We start from the raw sequence: 13,659 nt of genomic DNA, 5'->3' as shown, positions 1-13,659 counted from the left end.
CGGTGCCCGGGGACCCACCCGCCCGGTCTGAGTGCTGCACACCGTGTAAAGTGCTGGGCTCCGGGGCTCGGCGGGCTTATTCCCATCCACGTTGCTGCCTGAGCAGGGCGCTGCCTGGTGCCCGTCTGTGGCCACGGTGGCCCACGTTTCTATAAAGGGACAGTGTCGGGGCCCCTTGAAGGTAATTGTGTCCGTAGTTGCCTCTGAAACCGCGCACGTAACTGCAGGGTAGGTAACTGTCACCGCCTCTTCTGATTGGTCAGGTGTGGCCCTGGTCCTGGGGACTGGGCTTGCACGTGGCAGCGCCACCCCCGCTGCCTTCCTGGCGCCGCCGCCGTCCCTGCTGCATGCTCTCAGCGGCGCCATCCTGTGCGCTCGGTACTTCAGGCTGGGCCTGGGGCTCTGCTGACTCAGTTTACTGTTGCAGGATGCACCCCTGTCTGACTGCACGGAGACAATCGAAGGGCTCGAGCTCACAGAGCAGACCTTTAGTCCAGCTAAATCTCTCCCTGTTAGAAAGGTACTCCTCCTGCCCGTAGTTACTGTCGGCTCGCGCTCCTCCTGCCTGCCTGTCCCCACCTGCCTGCTCCTGCCGGCATTGTCCCGGTTACGACGGAGCCGCACGCGGGCTCTAGCTCCTTGGTGAGAGGACGGAGGGTGCCGTCCTGCCTGCCGTGGGCTGTAGGGAAGCCCCGGCTGGAGGAGTGGGTGCGTCTCCGCATCATGACGGTGCTTTTCAGAGGTTCTGCATGTGACTCTGTTAGTGCCGGATGCTTCCGTGCGACCTGCTCCCTTTGCCTGCTCAGCTGTGACCGAAAACGTAAGGAACGTGCAATGGGGGGTGCGATTGAAAGACATCCTTTCAGGGAAGCAGGAAGTAAAGCAAGGCGGTCTCTGATCAGCCCGGTTGAGGAAATGTATTTATTTTGACCTTAAAAATCCTAGATTTTTTTAATGTTGCAAGGGGGCAAAGACTTGTGAAAATGTGAAACCCCAAATTACCGTTCTCCATGTACCTGCATACCTAAAGTGCTCAGTAAGTGGAAATCCACCCTATGTCCCGTGCCAGGTGGAGGCTCGCCTGTTCTAAGCTTTGAGGCGCTGAGGGCAGAGGGTGAGGCCTCAGGTGTTTGCCCTGTGTCCAGAGGAAATGTGTCTCAGTTACACTCCTCCAGCGAGTGCAGGTGTCATCCAGCCACGCCCAGGAGCCAGAGAGAAGGAGGCTCGCACCAAGGGCTCGGTATTCCTGTCTGGAACCCTCGCTGACGGCATTATTTTGCATATTTATGTGTTGTTTCAGCGGGTCCTGTTTTCCCTTGTCCAGCGGCCGTTCTTGGAGGAGCCTCGCAGAGCATGGGAGAGACGGCCTCCTGCCCCACTGGCTGCTTTTTCGTGCTTCCATCCCATGTGACCTTGTTTCTCATTCTTTCCTCTCAGGTGTGTGTAGGTGTGTGAAGTCCATGAGCCCTGGGGGCTTGTGGAGCAGAGCAGGTTTGGACAAGCTCTCTGGCTTAGGTTGCATTTAGTGGCTCCTGTTTGTGTCGTTAGGGCTGCCTGCCTGGAAGGGAGACCGTCTGCTGTGTAAGGCTGCTGCTCTGGCAGTTCCTCATCCGTCGCAGTTCTGTTTGGCTCTGTCCAGCAGTGCGCAGACTTGGGGGTGCACCCCGTTCCCTGTGAGGATGCTTCATGGAGCGTGGCCACGGGCCCCTCCAGCTGGCTGTGCGAGCACCAGACGAGACCCTGTGAGCGCCGTGTCCAGGCAGGATCGGCAGAGAAAGCCACTCGGCTCCGAGCCCAGCGAGGTGGTGCCCTGTGCAGGTTCCCGGCCAGCTTGTTTTCCCCGCCCCCTCTCCCGGGCACGCACATTGGCAGCCTTGCTCTTTTTCCCGTGACAGCATGTTTCGTTTTGATGGTGAGACTGTGCTTGGCCTCCTCTGTCCTTGACTGGGGTGGTGGCCCCGCCTTTGTGTGCGGACCGCAGAGCACAGACCACGGTGCTCCCAGAGGTGGCGCTGCTCACTGGCAGGTTGACCCTCTTGAGCAAGTGAAAAGGACTGTGTGTCAGTGTCCTAAACACGCCCTCGTCCCCGTAAGGCAAGCGTGCAGAGACGCGCTTCCCGGTCGAGAGCTTGAGGAACGGGCGTTTGGGACTAAGGAAGTTGGGGCTTTTCTGGAAGGACTTTCTTTTGCTTCCATCTCTCCTTTGTCTTCTGGCAGAAGAAGGGGCAGCGAGTCGCCAGCCACACCCCGTGCTCCAGCGCCCAAAGGGACAGGAAGCCCAGCCAGGGCTCTCTGGACTCAGCACTGTGCAGCCAGCGTGTGGCTGGAAGCCGCTCTGCCACCTGGATGTGATTCCCAGGGAACTGAGTCGGTAGAGACGGGCGTGAAGATTTGCACTTAGTCCTGTCCTGCTGCCCTCTGGTGTGCAGCCCGGACTCGCTGCTCTGCCGCACCTGTGTGCACTGGTGGTGAGCACCTAGTGTGTGCAGGCCCGGCACTAAGATGTACATTTAGCCCTGGCCTGGTGGCTCAGTAGCTGGTGCACCTGCTTGCACGTGCGGGTTCAATTCCCTGGATTGCAGGTTCGATTCTCAGCCTTGGTCAGGGCACCTCTCTCACATCAATGTTTCTCTCTCTCTCTTCCCCTCCCTCCCTTCCTTCCACTCTCTCTGAAAATCAGTGGGAAAAGTATCCTCGGGTGAGGATTAACAAACAAAAAAAGGAATATAAATTCAAATCTGTGTAGATTTTTCAGATGAAAACCTGATGCCTCAGCCCAGTGCCAGGAGGAACAGGCTTAGAGCCCTGGTGGGGCCAAACGGGAGGAGCACAGCAAGCGCCCCCACATGGGCTGCTGGAAGGAGCTGCCCCTTCAGCCCCGACTTCTCGGGCTGCTCCCCACAGGGCCTGTCTCTGCGGCTCAGGCATCGCCCTTTTCCTAGCTCCAGCTTGGCCTCACTGAGGAGGGAGCCCCTGCCAGCGGGCGGGAACCAGCTGTGCGGCACCTGAGGGCAGGGGGTCTGGACAGGAAGCATCTCCGTGGCAGTTTCTGGTTTTGTTTTCCCTTTACTGATTTTGAACATTGGACTGAAATGAGTGACAGTGTTTCTCTCAAAGCTCACATCACCTTCCTGTCTCACTGCAGTGCTACCAGGACGCACAGGCACCAGCCAGGTTGCGTAGATGATAGTGTCCGTGCTCTGTGGGCCTCAGGGGCCCGCCCAGCAGGCTCCTCTTGAAGATGGTAACAGGCCTGTGGACAGGAAAGGGCATGTCTCGGGCCAAGGGTCCGAGTGGCAGAGGAGGACGTGAGTCCCCGTCTTGGCCAGGCAGGGCTGCTTCTGGAGGAAAAGCCGGCGGCGTTGGGTCAGGCTAGTCGGAAAGAGGGCTAACTGACTCCCAGGTCATCCTGAACCTGATGACAAGTTGATAACAGGCTGCTGATCCCAGCAGGCCCTTTCTTCTGTCCTGGGGCCTGTGTCACTGTCAGCGGTCAGTCACGGAGTACTCCAGGCACTCTACCCAGCTCATGGGACCGGGCCGCTCAGCCCAGGTCCCCCGGCCTCGGTCTGGCTCTGTGTCCAGTGCCCACTGCAGGGACGCCGACTCCTCTGACGCTCGCCCCTCGCTGAGGAGAGCACAGGTGGACCGGCAGGCGTGAAAGTGACGTTGGATTCTCCTGTTTACAGTTACTTTTGGAAGCTCTCATTAAGTACTGGGCATGTGCATGAGTTCCGGTTAGCTTTCTCCAAGGTGAACATCGGGGAGCATTTGGGGCCGACCAGGCTGAGCGGGGCACAGAGCTGTGCTGGGCAAGGGAATGTGTGGTGGTGTCACACTCAGCCCGCTGGCTGCCCACCCTCCGGGGCCTGCCCGCCGCCTCCTGGCAGATGGGGCTGGTCTGTGGCCACTCAGTGCTTCATAGGCTTTGCTTTCTTTTCTCTCCTACAAATTCTTTTTCCAAATTCCCCAAATACTGGTGCCTGGGGACATTTTCTTCTTAAGGTCAAAAGAACAGAACCTGCCTGTGCTCCTAGAATGGAAGCAGGTCTCTCCTGCCTGACCTGAGTGTTGTGATCTGTGCATTTCCTCTTCCTGCCTGTCAGTGAGGACATGGGCTTGTCCTCGAGGTGCACTGTGTGCTCCATCTGCACTTTGCTGCCTTTGCTTCTGAAACCTGAGGGCTTTCTAGGGTTCTTTTCTCCTGTTACATTTATTTTGTTGCATCAAAATCGTGTGTCTCTGTCTTCTGCCCCTGAAGGCTGTAGCTCAGCCTAACCCTCAGGGATGTCTTTGTGCCCCTGGAGAGCTGCCCGCCCCACCCTGCCTGCAGCCTGGCCGGGGAGGAGGAGGTCCTGGGGCAGGGCTTCTGCAGACCCAGCACCGCTTCTGTCCGCAGGGGGAGCTGGTGACAGCCTCCAAGGCCATCATTGAGAAGGAGTACCAGCCCCACGTCATCGTGAGCACCACAGGCCCCAACCCCTTCAACACGCTCACTGACCGCGAGCTGGAGGAGTACCGCAGGGAGGTGGAGCGCAAGCACAGGGGCCCCCCAGGTGAGTGCTCACGGCGAGGCCCAGGCACCAGGGCAGGTTCTGCGTGGGCAGGTCCGCAGGTGAGCGCCTCTGTCCTCCAGGCCTTTGGTTAAGGGCAGAGTGCTCCTCAGCACATGCTTCCTCCCTCCTCACTCAGGCTGGTCCCAGAGGGGGTCCGACTCCCCTGGGAGGGCTCTGGTGCGGGCTCATGGCGGCATCTCACCACGCCCTCTCACCTTCTGCCACCTGCAGAGAGTCTGGACGAGACTGGAGAGCAGAAAGACAGTCCTCCAGAGCCCCCTGCTGCCCCCTGCTCCCCCGTCAAGCTAGAGGAAGGTGAGTCCTGGGCGGGGCGGGCGAGGCTGACCCAGGGCGGGAGGGCGCATGGCGCTGTGTGGATGGGTGTCCACAGCGGGGCTGCGGGAGTGGGCTGCGTGTTCTGTCCAATGGAAGGAGTGGCAGCTGACACTAGTGAGGACGTGTGCCTTTGCGTGGGAACCAGCACAGCACGTGCTGGGTGCTGCTGGGCCCAGCCTCTTGCGCTCGTTTGGCCTTGTCCTGGGAAACCTGAGGCCAAACAGGCTTGTTAGTGAGATGTCACGGGTGGGAGGACAGCCTTCAGGGATGGGCACCCACTTCACTGATGATGTCAGTTTTGCCCTCTTTGCACACTTCCTAAACCTTCCTGTGCTCGATTCCACCTCCGGAAACGTCCTCTGTGGTGTCTGAGCTACAGGATGTCATTTGGCTGCCGTGTTATCAGTCCATGCAGAGCACTGGCCTCCGTCGGCCTCTCAGACCACCCACCGCATGTCTGTGGCGTGGCTTGCGTGTCTGTCCCTCGGTCTTACACATCATGCTTCCCATGTCTGTCGGGAGCCTGTGCCTCTGTGTCCACAAGAATGGCTCGGCCGTTCTCCTCCTGTACCTGGTGCTGTGACTGAATGCGTAGATTCTCTCCCTGTGCTTTTCTCTTCTTGTGGCTGCGTGGCGAGCAGGAGGATGTGCTAAGGAGTACCTGTTACCATAGTAAGTACTGCCGGCTTCCCTGCGCTTCCTCATTCTGCTTCTTTGTTGCTTACTACGTTTTGTTTTCTGTTCAATCAAAATAAAAACATTGTCTTTCCCCCCCGCCCCCCCTTTTGTACCCAGTCCTTCATTCTGGGCAGTGGCCTTCCCGGAAGGGGTTCCGTCACCTGGGAGCTGCAGTGGGCAGCCTGCCCTCGGGGCTCCCAGGGGCCACACAGCGGTGCTCAGAGCTCTGGGTCTCGTGAGTGCCAGGAGGGCAGACAGTCTAGACGAGGCTCAGACAGGTGGGGCTGCCACCTGCTGTATGTGGTTGCATGTGTTTGAACCCCTGCTTAAGCTTTGTGCTTAAGCTTAACGTGACGGGGGCAGAAGAGCGACATTTGGGCTATTTTTAAAATATGTATATTTTTATTGATGTCAGAGAGGAAGGGAGAGGGAGAGAGCGATAGAAACATCAGTGATGAGAGAGAATCATGGATCGGCTGCCTCCTGCACACCCCCCACTGGCGATCGAGCCTACAACCTGGGCATGTGCCCTTGACCTGAATCAAACCGGGGACCCTTCAGTCTGCAGGCTGACTCTCTGTCCACTGAGCCACCTCGGCCAGGGCAGTGCTGTTTTTTAGTAGGACATTTGGTCCAATGATAAAGGTTCCCCTGGGCACCCACAGGCCACCTCTGCCCGCTGTGCAGACATGCCTCACTTCCCCCTGCCCCGGCCGTGATCCCGGGCAGGCATCTCCCAGGGCCCAGCCCTCAGTGTTTGTCCCCTGCACTCAGCTCGCCTCTCGTCGCCTCCCGAGGTTCGGCTGACTGTTGATATATGAACAGGTTTGGTGCTCCTAACCTGCCAGTCGCTCGTAACCTCGTAGGCTGTTTTTAGAAAATCTGCTCACCTGGTCTCCCCCACCCCAACCTGGAGATGGGAATCTTCCCCACAGACCAGCCCTTAGGCTCCTGAAGACAAGTGTGCTTTGTTTCCCGATGGTGAAACGGCTTGCTTTGGCCCCTCTCCCTGGCCTGATGGTTCATGTCTTCCTCTAAACTAGGCTGTTTATTTGATGCTGATGCACAAGGTCGAGAGTTATTAACTTGTGTGTCCAGGGGCTGCCATGTTTTCCGTGGCTCCCTTGGGGGAAACCAGGTGTGTGGACCCAAATGTAGGCTTAATTTCAGGGCTACTGAGGTGCCCTAGGGGCCTAGAGCAAACCTCGTCTCAAGGGTGTCAGGAGGACACTGCACTGAAAATGTCCCCTGCTCGCAGGGCACGCTTCCAGGAGAGGGAGCGCCCCCCCACACACACCCCCCCCCCACACCCCTCCTTAAGATGGAGTCTGTGTTTGGTACAGTGGGCTCCATCCAGCCTTGAAGTAGTGACACGATTTAAAGTTCCTTATCCTTGTCTTGGTAGAAGGCCCTGGTGTCCTTACAGAGCAGTTTCTGTGCAGGACGCAGCCCACCTTGAGGTCCCTCTCTGAGGGCTGGGCAGTTGCCCTTTAACCCCGTCTCTCCTACCCGCCCACTAGACCTGGAAGATGCTGTTTTTGGAGACGACAGTGATGCTGCCACCTTTAAGCCCACTCTCCCTGACCTGTCCCCCGATGAGCCTTCAGAAGCGCCTGGCTTCCCGACATTGGACAAGGAGGAGGACGAGGGGCTGGGCGAAGCCCGTGGCCCTTCCAGCCCCGCCAGGCCCTCCACGGTGGCCAGTCCTGAGCCGGCCCCGGCGGCTGAAGAAGCCCCCTCCCCGGCTGCTGAGGGGGCTGCCGCAGACCCAGGCAGCGATGGGTCTCCCGGCAAGTCCCCTTCCAAAAAGAAGAAGAAGTTCCGCACCCCCTCCTTCCTGAAGAAGAGCAAGAAGAAGAGCGACTCCTGAAGGCCCGTCCTGCACACACCGCTGTCTCGTGTTGTCTCCCTGTGCCATGGAATGCAAAGCCCCCTCCGCGTAGCTAGCGCTCCCCGCCGCCCAAGCCCGTGTAGACCAGAGCTCACCTCCTGTGCTCGCACGGCCTCCCCTGGCGCCCAGGCCTCACCTCAGGTCCAGGGAGGCTGTGCCCTGTGTCCACCTCTGTGCCCGTCTGTCTGCTCCTCGGGTCCTTCCCTGGGGCGTCCAGGCAGGGTCTGGCTGCACAGTCAGAGGCCCTGCCGGGTCTGGCCCTGACCTCTCTTGCTCTCCTTCTGTCATCCAGTAACCCACGCTCCGTCCCTGCTAGGCTCCCCTCCCCCCAGGTCTCAGGTGACTGACTCAGACTCCTAGCTTCCTGCTGGCCTTACCTGCTCGGCGATCTCACTCTGTCCATAAACACACAGCCTTGGTCCTGTGCCAACACCCTGTGCCTGCCAGTGGCCAGGGCGCTGTGGTGGCCTCAGGCAGCGTGGGGACCCCGCAGCAGCCTGGCCTGTACACCCTTGCAACCTATGCATGGTTACCCGGTCACCCCCTGGCAGCACCCGGTCCAGGGCTCAGTCTTATCACTGGGGTCTCTCCAGGCCTGTCCTCGGGAGGGCCCCTCAGTGAGAAGAAGTCTCTTCTAGCGTTCTCTTCAGTGTATTGGCAGTTCTGCGTTGCTGTGAACGGGAACAGCGACGTCGCGCTCGTTTCTCTGGGCCTGCGGCGGAGCCCCGCGCACCGGGGTGGGGGCAGGTTTCAGAGCAGGGTCTGCTCTTCCCGGAAGTCGGCCCTGGTGGCCCCGCTGCTCCCGAGCCCGAGCCGGCACTCATGGAGCTACTTGCCCTTGCTCACCTGCACTCACCTCCACCCCCTGGGAGGCAGCAGGGAGCTGCTGGCTGGCAGCTGGCCACGTGGGCTCCTCGAGGGCGCCTGTTCCAGGAGCTGCTGGGTGCCAGCCTGCCCACCCCAGACAGGCCCCTGGGAAGGCAGGAGGGCCGCGGTGGATCTGGAGCTGGACGTGGGCTCAGGTCCCCAAAACCGAGCACCCACGCAGGACGGAGGCCGGCTGCATGGCGCTGACCTCCGCTTGGAGCTAACAGGCGAGCAGCTGCTTCTGTGTCAATTTGTTGCCAAGTGTGTTCCGCCTCCCCACCACCCTCCTTGTTAACAGACTCTTCCCTGACCCTCCCTCTACCCCACACACGCAATGACTAATTCACTTTTGTAGTTTCTTTTAACTCTTTGTATCACAACATAAAGTCTAGCCACAGACAGGGACACAGGCTCAGGAGGGCAGGCCCTGTGTCCTTTCTTCATTGTAACATGTTTTACTCACAAATAAAGTTCTTCAAGCTGTATCCTGTCTGAACCTGGGGAGCGGTTTTACATTTTAATCCCTTTTTCTTTAAAATAGGACTTCCAGGAGTTTGTCTCTTCCCCAAAGTGTCTTATTTCTTGAGACACCATTTGCCATTTTGGACTGGGAGGACGTTCTAACCCAGAGATGCCCTGCCCCTTCAGCCTGTTCCTCCCTGGGGCTGCTGGGCACGGCCCTCGGACCGCTGAGTCCCGTGTCCTCTCCAGTCAGTGGACCCTGGAGTCAGCCTGGCTGGGGCTGAGCAGGAGGGTGGGGCCACGGTCTGTGACGGTGACAGCCCAGCAGAAGGCTCCCTGCTCCTCCATCTGCCAGGTGTCACCTGCCAGTGCTGACCGTCTGGGAGGGTCCTGCACCTGACTCCACCCCCCTCCCCCACCCCCACCCCCACCCCCGTGCAGGAGGGAACCGCGTGTGGTCAGTGCAGCTGCTGCTGCGGGGCCTGGGGCCCCAGGGTGTGGTGGAGGCTGAGGGACACGGTGTACTGGGAGGAGGCACTTAGTATAAAACAGCTGCTTTATTTTGTCATCCAGACGCCTGGCTGGTAGCCTGTTCTCCACAGAGTGAAAAACAAGCCGGAAGCCTGGAAAGATCTGGAGTCCCTGACCCTGCTCTGTGGGCACCAGGCAGGGCCGTCCAGTCCAGCAGGAGGAGGGCTGCAAGCGCCCCGTGGGCTGCAGGCCCCGGGATTCCTGCCTGGGCCCCAGGAGGAAGGGAGGAGTCGGGCCAGCAGGCGGGGTGGCCTCTGACTTCCTGCCTCGGCTCCTTCCGCCTGGGCTGGGCTGGCTCTGCTACTCCTCCTTGAGTGTCCGTGCTGGAGGTCGCAGGGGCCGCAGGAGGAGGAAGGGGAGCAGGAAGAGCCCCGAGGACACGGTGAAGCAGGCCGGGGCGCCCGTCAGCCAGTACACTGGAGGGAGAGAGCCAAGCGATGACGTGGGCCCACCGCCCCCGCCCCCGCCCCAAGTGCCAGAACGGAGGAGGCAGGAGCAGAGGCAGGCCGCTGAGGGAGGCCCCATCAGGGCCCAGCAGCCCTCGAGGCCTGGCTCCCCAGGGCACATCACGTGCTGTCCCACAGCCTCACCTGAGGCGGCCACCATGGGCCCCAATGCCCTGGCCAGGGCACCCAGGCTCCGCAGCGTCCCCATGACTGTGCCCTTCTGCCCAGGCGAGCCTGGAGGAGAGAAGGGGCCCTCAGGTGCCTGCTGGCTGCTGCCCCCCATCCCCGGTGGCCTTGGTTAGGAAGGGCTTCTCACCATAGCCGGCGACCATGGAGGACAGACAGGGCACCACGACAGCGGCAGCTGATGGGGGACATGAGCGAGGCACCGTCACCCCAGAGGAGAGAGGGCTCGTGACCTGGAGGGATCTGGCCACCAGCCCGCCGCGCCCCTCTGGCCCTGGCAGGCCCACTCACCGAAGGAGTAGAGCAGCAGCCCCAGGCCCAGCACAGGCAGCGAGCGCCCCCAGCCGATGAGGAGGAAGGCGGGGACCAGCAGCAGGATGGCCTGCAGCAGGACACAGTGGAGCTCAGGCCCCACTCCTGCTGCTTCCAGCAGAGCTCAGGAGGCCGCTCCCCACCCCCACCAGGGGCGCCCCATACCCGTTTCACAGCTGCAATTTCCCCGCCGGGGCTAATCCGCCGGGCATAGGTGCCCTGGATGGTGGCCATGGTGAGGCCGATGAAGAAAAACATCTTTCCCTGCTGCAGGCTGGGAGGGCGCGAACTTTAGTGCCCCAGCCCTGCTGGCCGGCTGCGCCCCTGCTCTGCCAAGCAGAGCCAGGGGACTTGCTGACAACCCCTGCCCACCCCAGGTTCCTAGGCTGGGCCCGGGGGATGGGGAGAGGGCAGGGCGTCCCTGAGTGGGGTCCCTGTAGGGCCCGCACTCCCACCTGCTGAACTGGAAGCGCTGGTGGGTGAGGAAGCTCAGCGTGTACTCCAGGCCCGAGAACAGGAAGAGGTAGAGGAAGTAGACCAGGCCCAGGCGGCGCAGGTGGCTGAGGCCTGGGGGGCAGCGGAGCAAGGGCATGAGGGGTCCACCGCCCAACAGTAGCCGGCGGAGCTCCACCCTCATGAAGGGCCACTCCTTACTGTCTCCAGTGGGCGGGTCCGGGCCATGGGCCACAGCGGAGAAGCGCAGCAGGGCCAAGGGACTGAGCAAGTCGGCGGCAGCTCGGAAGCCCAGGGTGAGGGAGGGTGCCTGGAGGGGGCAGAACTGGAGAGGCTACTGGGGGCCTGGGGGGCAGCCCGGGGAGGGACATGACCAGCCATCTACCAGGCCTTAGAGGCAGGGGCTGGGAAGCATAGAGACCCCAGGAGGCACTGTGTCCCCAAGAGCCTCTGGACACCAGGAGAGGACTGTCCGGCCTCCCCTGGCACCCAGGACCGGCACCCGCGACTGGCTCCCTACATGCCCAGGGAACCGAACCCCCGGGTCCGGGACCTGTAGGTGGTTTCTGGGTTCCTCCGTACCCGCTTCTCTGGGGGCAGTGTCTCCGGCAGGAAGCAGAAGAGAAATAGTAGGTCCGAGACAGAGAGGAGCAGGGCGAGCCAGGGTGCCATCCGCAAAGGGAGGCAGGCGCCCAGCATGGGGCCCAGCGTGAAGCCCAGTGAGAAGGCCACTCCGATGACTGCCTGGGGAGAAGCCACCTGAGTCAGGAGGGCGACCAGGCCCGGGAGCCCCTCCGGGCCCTCGACCCCCAGCCCGTGCACCCACCATGCCTCTGCTTCGGGCGGGCGGAGAGCCCAGGTCGGCAACGATGGCCGTGGAGAGACTGACGTTCCCCTTGCTGATGCCGCCAATCACCCTGGAGGCCAGGAAGGCTGCGAAGCTCTCCGAGGCAGCCCACACAGCGTAAGAGGTGGCCAGACCTGCCTGCCTCGGGGCAGGAGCCAAGGGTAGGCGTGGTCACTTCAGGCCAGGAGTGGCTGGGGCCACCAGCACCCCTAGGTCCCTGCCCTGTACTGCAGCACCCAAGGGCCCTTGTGTCCCCAACATCCGCTGGGTGGCAGAAACGGCTCTGGGACAGCCTGGCTTAGACACAGGAGCTGCTGGCCCCTCAGGTACCACCCCAGGGGCACCCGTACCAGGGACAGCAGCATCACTGGGCGCCTCCCCAGGCAGTCGGAGACGGCCCCCGTGAGCGGTGCCCAGAGGAACTGCAGGACTGAGAAGATTGAGCCAATCAGACCTGAAGGAGACAGAAGTCAGGGTCACCACACCTCAGTCGCCATCCCCAAGGGTCTGCTCACCTGGCCGCTCCCAGGCCATGGGCCTCAAAGCCAAGGTGGCTATGACAGAGTGGACACAGAGGGAGCAGATGGTGCCCAGGAGTAAGGAGGTGTGAACGAGGATCTGGGTGATGGGAGCTCAGGGAGGGAAGATTGGGTGGGGGGGGGACCCAGGAAGATAGGACCAGGGGCTCCCAGCATGGGGCTCAGGGCCACACCTCCGAACAGGACGCTGTTGTATCTCTTCTCTGCGGGCACCCCGATGGCTGCAGCAAACCAGTCCACCCCTCGCTGCCAGGAGCCATAGAGAGGGTCCTGGGGGACAGGAAGCATGAGAGGCGGGGGAGTGGGCACCCACCGTGGGGGTCAGGCTTCGGGATGGAGGGTGAGGAGGGCTCACATGTGCGCGGCCGTGGCTCTCCAGCAGCCCCGGCAGCAGGGGCAGCAGCAGCGTGAAGGCCAGGAGGTCCAGCAGGAGGCCCAGGAAGACCACAGTGACCACGCGGGTCTCGGACGCCGGCTGCTGGCGGATGGGTGGGTGCGGGGTGCAGCTCCCACCAGCTCCCCAGCCCATGATGGAGGCGCTCCGATCCTTCCTGGCCCGTGGGGGAGGGGGCCGGGTCTGCACAGCCCCTCTGGTTACGGCAGCACAGACGCCTACCCTACCGAGGGGGAAACTGAGTCCTCCTGCTCCTGTCTGGCCCCCAACACCCTAGTGAGCACCCTAAAGGGAGAGCCTGCCCACCCTGCTGGGGGGCGCCCATCACCACAGACGAGGTCCCTGGTGCGCCCTCCCCAGACCCCGGGATGCAGCAAACTCGGCAGCAGAGGTTGCGCAAGGAAACCGCAGCCACTGAGGCCAACCGTCCCAAGGGGCCAGGGTGGGGGCATCGCGGGCCCGGGCGCACCCCGTCCCACGCAGCCACCACCGCGTCCTCGTGTGGAGCGGGAAGGGAAACTGAGGCCGGGAGGAGGGCGGGACCTCTGAGGCCCGGGGCGGATTCGGGGAGGGGTCCCTGCGCCCGGAGAACACAGCCCCCGCCCACACCGACCCCGCCCCGGGCTCGCCTCCTGGGGCTCCGGGTACCCCGCCCGCACCTGCCGCGGCCGCGCGCCGGGGACGAGCAGATGAACCGACGGACCGCTGGCCACAGGGATGCGGAAAGGACCGCCAGGCACGCTGCTGGGGGCGGGGCGGGCGCAGGCCCCTCCCACTAGACACGCCCCGGAAGTGACGGGCCGTTGCTCTTCTCCTTCCGGCTGCGCGGTCCGGGCCGCAGTCGGTCTCTAACTCCGAGTGGCCTCCGCCCGACCCCTGCCTCCCGCGTTCCGGCTGCTGGCGGTCCGGGCGCTCCGCGGCGGGCGGCGACCCCTGACCCCTGGCCCCGACGGCTCCCACTCCGGCCGCGGGGCTCTCCCCGGTCGCGGCCCGAGTCCTTGCCCGGCGCTTGCTGGCGGGGCTGGTTCCCAACCGTGCGCCGCCAGCCACGGTCCCATCTGCCCCCACCCGCTGCCGGAGGGCGACCCTCTCCCCTCAGGGCCTGGGCTCTGGGTCCTCCGCCTGCGGGGCCGTCTCCACGGACAGCGCCGGGCCTGGGCG

The 13,659-nt window shown here is 62.4% G+C and overlaps 2 protein-coding genes across 13 annotated transcripts in view; one reads left to right on the top strand and one right to left on the bottom strand.

The window, feature by feature from the left end:
- ADD1 (adducin 1) overlaps window positions 1-8,813 on the top strand; it is a 77,261-nt gene extending 68,448 nt beyond the window's left edge. For 4 of the 9 annotated variants that reach the window (XM_081091903.1, XM_081091901.1, XM_081091904.1 and 1 more), the window contains exons 13-15: window positions 4,400-4,556; window positions 4,788-4,871; window positions 7,091-8,813. In XM_081091903.1, the coding sequence (XP_080948029.1) occupies window positions 4,400-4,556; window positions 4,788-4,871; window positions 7,091-7,440 (591 nt within the window). In that variant the 3' untranslated portion in view covers window positions 7,441-8,813. Of the gene's footprint in view, window positions 1-427; window positions 521-4,399; window positions 4,557-4,787; window positions 4,872-5,533; window positions 5,565-7,090 lie in introns of all 9 variants that reach the window. The other 5 variants (XM_081091908.1, XM_081091905.1, XM_081091906.1 and 2 more) reach the window with 3 other exon arrangements.
- A 515-nt stretch (window positions 8,814-9,328) lies between these two features.
- Window positions 9,329-13,232, bottom strand: MFSD10 (major facilitator superfamily domain containing 10). Of its 4 annotated transcripts, XM_081092411.1 has the most exons (13): window positions 13,158-13,232; window positions 12,460-12,716; window positions 12,278-12,374; window positions 11,916-12,019; window positions 11,545-11,703; window positions 11,301-11,462; window positions 10,920-11,028; window positions 10,721-10,832; window positions 10,431-10,539; window positions 10,245-10,335; window positions 10,084-10,131; window positions 9,912-10,001; window positions 9,329-9,737 (listed from the first exon to the last, which is right to left on the bottom strand). In XM_081092411.1, exons 2-13 carry the CDS (start codon window positions 12,631-12,633, stop codon window positions 9,622-9,624), a joined length of 1,371 nt encoding a protein of 456 aa, XP_080948537.1. In that variant the 5' UTR covers window positions 12,634-12,716; window positions 13,158-13,232; the 3' UTR covers window positions 9,329-9,621. The 4 variants fall into 4 exon arrangements, 3 of the variants coding, with proteins under 3 accessions (XP_080948537.1, XP_080948538.1, XP_080948536.1); XR_013996061.1 differs by having other exon boundaries at window positions 10,920-11,458; window positions 13,158-13,226; XM_081092412.1 differs by lacking the exon at window positions 10,431-10,539 and having other exon boundaries at window positions 13,158-13,226.
- Window positions 13,233-13,659: the final 427 nt, after the last annotated feature.

Source organism: Myotis nattereri, assembly GCF_964212035.1.
Source record: "Myotis nattereri genome assembly, chromosome: 1".
Lineage (NCBI taxonomy): Eukaryota > Metazoa > Chordata > Mammalia > Chiroptera > Vespertilionidae > Myotis > Myotis nattereri.
Note: the sequence above shows the minus strand (reverse complement) of the source record. Positions and strands in the feature narration are given on the sequence as shown.